The sequence below is a fragment of the Oncorhynchus nerka genome, linkage group LG4 (genome assembly GCF_034236695.1).
Source record: "Oncorhynchus nerka isolate Pitt River linkage group LG4, Oner_Uvic_2.0, whole genome shotgun sequence".
Lineage (NCBI taxonomy): Eukaryota > Metazoa > Chordata > Actinopteri > Salmoniformes > Salmonidae > Oncorhynchus > Oncorhynchus nerka.
The window spans coordinates 18,294,330-18,300,469 of NC_088399.1; the positions used below are offsets into that span (position 1 = coordinate 18,294,330).

At 41.1% G+C, this 6,140-nt stretch overlaps 1 protein-coding gene across 1 annotated transcript; it reads right to left on the minus strand.

Moving 5' to 3' along the window:
* Positions 1-9: 9 nt before the first annotated feature.
* On the minus strand, positions 10-4,203 carry lg4h9orf78 (linkage group 4 C9orf78 homolog). The gene is made up of 9 exons (XM_029648562.2): positions 4,022-4,203; positions 3,809-3,868; positions 3,300-3,351; positions 3,111-3,181; positions 2,936-3,016; positions 1,279-1,476; positions 907-1,043; positions 608-718; positions 10-404 (listed from the first exon to the last, which is right to left on the minus strand). Exons 1-9 carry the CDS (start codon positions 4,099-4,101, stop codon positions 307-309), a joined length of 888 nt encoding a protein of 295 aa, XP_029504422.1. The 5' UTR covers positions 4,102-4,203; the 3' UTR covers positions 10-306.
* Positions 4,204-6,140: the final 1,937 nt, after the last annotated feature.

Sequence of the window (6,140 nt, forward strand, 5' to 3'; positions counted from 1 at the left end):
AGTCAGCTATTACTACTGGTTTTGTTCTGACAAATGTCAAAGAACATGGTACATTTATTGTAGAAACCAAGGATGGAATGACATCAAATAATTCAGATGTATGACATTTCACATGCTATTGATAGAATACACTACATCAATCGAGTCCCAGACAAAACAACAAAAGCTGGAAACAAAAAGCAGAAGGGGCTATTTATACAAATGGGCATAGATTTTTTTTCTAAAGGAAAAACTAAGCCTAGCCCTAGACTAAAAATCATGTTCAATGGAGATTATCCAAATTCCAGTCAAAGGGCAAATCTATCCTCAGTATCTACGGTTCATCTTCTTGAACTTCTCATAGTGGTAGTCGTCCGTGGCCTTCTCGTTGTTAGGCCTCTTACGATGGTTGGCTGGTTCCACAGCTGGAAGAGACATGAGAGCAGATTGACAGTTAACGTCTCTAATAGGTGTATTCTCTAATATCTCAGCTAAAAATATACAAATGTTTTCATCTCAGATACTGTGTTATGCTATCAGTATTAGCTGTGGCTTCTCTCTAGCAATATGTTTGTATATGTCCTCTGGTCTGTAGTGGTTGATGCAGTTGTGTGGATTCTTCTCTTACCCTCTGGTCCTGGTTTCTCTGTGTCACCCACACGAAGAGGCCTGGCCTCTGGCTCCTTTGGTTTGTGTCTGTTGTGGTGTCTCTGTGGGGCGTTCACGTCTTCACGGTAGACTGGAACAAAAGATATTCACACAGTTAAAGGCTGACAGATCAGCATGTGTAAAACAGGTGGATGTGATTTGATGTCATGCTACGGAGTCAAGCCTAGCTGTACTGGGCTGGCCTGGTTACGCATCCATCACTGTTCGGGTCTGCCCTGTAGTGTGAAGCAGGTATCAGATGACATGAACATAACTCACAGCGGTTGTGCTGGACGTAGTTGACAGCGATGTTGGTGGGGACGAAGGAGGTACCGTTGTCCTTCTTCTTGTTCCTCTGATCCTGTAGCAGCTTGGCCTTGGCCTCCTCTGTGAAGATGATGTTCTTTATCTTAGCACTGAAAAACAAAAATCTGAAATAATGCTCTTTATCTAAGCTTCAAGGTGTGCTAAACAAACACAGCTGTTGTGCAAGGTTTTCAGTCAATGGATTTGTTGTGGTAAGATTACGAGACATTGCTATAGTTGCTACAGACATTAATACAGGTTTAACAAGAGCAAAAAAACAGAACTCCTAGGGGAAACACTCTTGGTGTATTCAGCTGCAGAAACATTGAGACCCTGGCCACTCACTCAATGCCAAGGTCAACTTCGGGGATCCCACTCAGCATCTGATTGGACAACATCTCTTCAGTCTTCTTGGCCGAGTTGACTCGGATGTTCTCCGGCAGCTCGTACAGGAGGTCCTCAGCGTTCTTCACTTTTACCTTCTGCTCCTCCGCTTCCACCAAGCCCTTCTTCTTCTTCAGCTCTGTCTCAATGTACTTCATCCTAGTCGGGGGGAGAACATTTAAAAATATACAGCAAAATATAGAACTTCAATTGTGAACTGAGACAGTGAGACCTCATCAGATAAGGTGAGAACACAGCAAAAAAAAGAAATGTCCCTTTTTCAGAACCCTGTCTTCCAAAGATAATTAGTAAAAATCCACAGATCTTCATTGTAAAGGGTTTAAACACTGTTTCCCATGCGTGTTCAATGAACCACAAACAATTAAAGAACATGCACCTGTGGAACGGTCATTAAGACACTAACAGCTTACAGACGGTAGACAATTAAGGTCACAGACTCTGAAAAACACAAAGAAAGATGCCACGGGTCCCTGCTCATCTGCGTGAACGTGCCTTAGGCATGCTGCAAGGAGACATGAGGACTGCAGATGGGCAGCAATTTATTGCCAGGGCCACGAGTTACACCAGGAATGCACAATCCCTCCATCAGTGCTCAGACTGACCGCAGTAGGCTGAGAGAGGCTGGACTGAGGGCTCACAGCAAAAACTGGCCTGTTGTAGGGCAGGTCCTCATCAGACATCACCGGCAACAACGTCGCCTATGGGCACAAACCAGTCGCTGGACCAGACAGGACTGGCAAAAACTGCTCTTCACTGACGAGTCGCGGTTTTGTCTCACCAGGGGTGATGGTCGGATTAAAATTTATCGTGGAAGGAATGAGAGTTACACCGAGCCCTGTACTCTGGAGCGGGATCGATTTGGAGGGTCCGTCATGGCCTGGGGCGGTGCATCACAGCATCATCGGACTGAGCTTGTTGTCATTGCAGGCAATCTCAACGCTGTGCGTTACAGGGAAGACATCCTCCTCCCTCATGTGGTACCCTTCCTGCAAGCTCATCCTGACCTGACCCCCCCCAGCATGACAATGCCACCAGGCATATTGCTTGTTCTGTGCGTGATTTCCTGCAAGACAGGAATGTCAGTGTTCTGCCATGGCTAATGAAGAGCCTGGATCTCAATCCCATTGAGCACGTCTGGGACCTGTTGGGTCAGAGGGTGAGGGCTAGGGCCATTTCCCACAGAAATGTCCGGGAACTTGCAGGTGCCTTGGTGGAAGAGTGGGGTAACATCTCACAGCAAAGAACTGGCAAATCTGGTGTAGTCCATGAGGAGGAAATATACTGCAGTACTTAATGCAAATACACCAGATACTGACTGTTACTTTTGATTTTGACCCCCCCTTTGTTCAGAGACACATTATTCCATTTATGTTAGTCACATGTCTGTGGTACTTGTTCAGTTTGTCTCAGTTGTTGAATCTTATGTTCATACAAATATTTACACAAGTTTGCTGAAAATAAACGCAGTTGAGAGAGAGGACATTTCTTTTTTTCCCTGAGTTTTTGTTTAATGTATTTTCCGTATGGCGTCAGCTAATGAGGATCTTAATAAAATCGAATAAAATGTTTGGTTTGCAGAGGTTTGTTGATAACATACATGTCGGCATCTTCATCTCGTCTGTTGGTCTCGGCAGAGAAAGAAGTGCCTAGATTAAGGTCCCCTGTGTCGTCATCGGTCCTGAAGGTGGAGAAGAGACGTACACCATAAATACTGACAAAAACTTGGTCTTACACACATTAAAAGCCTCAAACTGGTAGCAATAAAAGCTTACATGTCTCTGGCCCGGTCTTTAACTTTTTTCATGTCAACAACCCCCCCCGTCTTCAATTTAAAAGGGTCATTCTGTTGAGCAATGAAAGTTGAGAAGAATGTAGTTAGTATAAGATGTTTGAAGCAGAAACACATTCAATGTATCAACTACTGAACAATAACACTATGTAAACATGGGAAAAAAACATACATCACCCCCTTCGTCCAAGCGAAGTTTCTCCCCCTCCAACAATGCGGCCACGCTGAATAGTACAACATAACAAAGTTAATCAGAACTTTTCAGTTTCGTTAAGGTACAATTTCTCAACTATTAAAGTAATTTTATAATATGCCTGTTTATTTTTTTTTTAGAATATATGCTAAATTGTACATGCCTCAGTAGGCGCAAGTAACTGTCTTTACTCCATCTTAACACAATAAGCTTGCTCATTTGAGTCTTTGTAAACAAACTATGATTAAAGCTATTATGTCATGGACTGAGATAATGATTCAATTTATCCAGCCGCATCCCTTGGCTTTATAGCAGCAAACCAAGTTATGAGCCTGTAATTTGGCTGAAAACCCAATTCAGTCTTTAAAAAAATAAATGTTGATAATCAAATATTATTGCATAGCTAGCTGTGATATACACTTCTAGCTAAGTGCAATTAGATAATGTACACAACAGAAACATGCTGTTTAACTGTAAACTTTACCTACCTAACTCCAGTCTGTCTTTTCCGTAAACTCTGAAGTTCTTTAGCTTCGTCCAGTTTCGATCTGAGTAGAGAAAAAACTATTTGACTAGTGTCAATATCAAGAACAGGAAGAACTGCTATCTGGCAATCGAAGTCATTAGCCAACTAGAACCTAGCCATCATACACGTCGTGGCTAACTAAGGTAAGCTATATTGAAAACGTCTCAAACGTTACCTAACTTCAGCTGTTATCTCGTCTTCCTCTTCATCCGAAGAGCTTTCTCTTCTCCTTCTAAAGTTTTTTCCCGACGGCATTATTGTAAAGTTTTCGAAAGGATGGTAGCAAACGTTGTGTACACGACTTTACAGTGTACGCAGATGCTCTTTTGCCAACAATAATAACACAGGGGACAGATTTCGCTGACGGACCACTTCCCCCCAAACCGGATGTGACGTAATACTTGACGTGTATTGTGACGATAGTAAAAAATAAAATAAAAATACATATATGAACATATATATTTTTATGTTTTTATTTCTTAACCCTCCTGTTGTGTTCGTTTCATGTTAATTAATTTTGTGTAATAATGTGTCCAAAATGACCGCCACATTAGTGCTGAAAATAAATATTTTATAATACATATATTATCACCTAATGTTGCCTTAGATCTTTTTATCAACTTAAGTTCTTGTGAACATTACACGTTTTGAACTTCTATTTGGTATTTGTGGCCTGTAGGCCTCATTGACCTGAGCTCATACAACTTGTTTTTGAGTAGAAACAAGCAGAATGTATGGATTATTTTGACTATAACAAATACTCAGATGAAACATATTGTGCTATTTATCACAGACTACTTTGAGTCCAAGTTTAACACGGACTCTTTCCTCCTCACCAGTGTCATTATCAAAGATATGATCAAGGGCCTCACATACAGTATATCGTTTGGTCATTATGCTACCACAGAATAAATTGTGAGCAAAGGCCTCAAAAAAGCTTTATATACTGTACAAGAGCTGCGAGAAAAGTTATATATATATTAATGAAACAATGTTGCGATTGTTTGTGAGAATGCCAACAGGTGTGGTTCCCGTGGGGGAAAGGTTCCGTGGGGGTTGCCATGGAAGCCAAGAAGGGGAGTGAGGTGTGTGTGTGCTCAAACATACATGCATGTGGGGGTCTTGGAGAGGAAGTGTGTCCATCTGATGAATGGGCATGTGCCCGAACTCAATTTTATACACTAATTGTAGTTTCACCCATTCATTTCTAATGACATGTCATTTTTGACCGAGAACACCACAGGCGTACAAAAGTTAAATAATACACCCAAAATGTAATGAAAATCATCCAAATGTATTTTGTGTGTTCAGATGACAATCAGATTAAATTAACTACATTTTTCAGAGAGAAAACTTGTAAATCGGTCCAATTCGACCGGAACACAGCAGAAGGGTTAACCCTGTGTGCTTGGTTATGCACTTTGCTTAATAGGCATTTTGAATGTATAATTCCACGTCAGTATATGTTTGTACAATTTTAAAACCTTTGTCTCCTGAGTGGTGCAGCGGTCTAAGGCACTGCATCTCAGTGCTTGAAACTTCACTACAGACACCCTGGTTCGGATCCAGGCTCTATCATAACCGGCCGTGGTTGGACGGCGCACAGTAGGCACAGCGTCGTCCAAGTTTGGCCGGCATAGGCCGTCATTCTAAATAATAATTTGTTCTTAAAGTATTGCTCCAACTCTTAATAGAAAACAAGGAAGAGTGTTTTTCTATTAGTGAATTTACATTTATGAATATTACATTTAGCCATTACATTTGAGGTATAAAAAATGTATTTATCCGTTTTTATAGTTACGGAAATTGGCATCACATTTGATCATTCTACGATGTATCCTTAGCTCAGTTGGTAGCGCATGGCGCTTGCAAAGCCAGGGTTGTGGGTTTGATTCATACGGGGGGGGACCAGTACGAAAATGTTTGCACTCGTTACTATAAATTGCTCTGGATAAGACTAAAATGTAAACAAGTCTTCAAGAATATTATTAACTACAAATGTCTTGCCATAATCTCTTTACGTGTAGACAGTGCCAAAATCAATGCAAAGCTGTTTCTGGACGCTCAACACAAAAAGGACCGTTAATGTCTTTGAGTTTCTTCAGGTAATGATTCGCAGGGTAATACTTATGGATCATTCTGAAAGAGACCTATTTCACCTTGTTAACAAGCAGGTATTTGTGTGGTAATAACCATACCTTTTTCCAACAGATATTATTGACACATGTATTCCAGTAAATTGTATCATAAGGAATCGAAACAACATCCCTATGAAATAAAGCAACAAGCGGCTA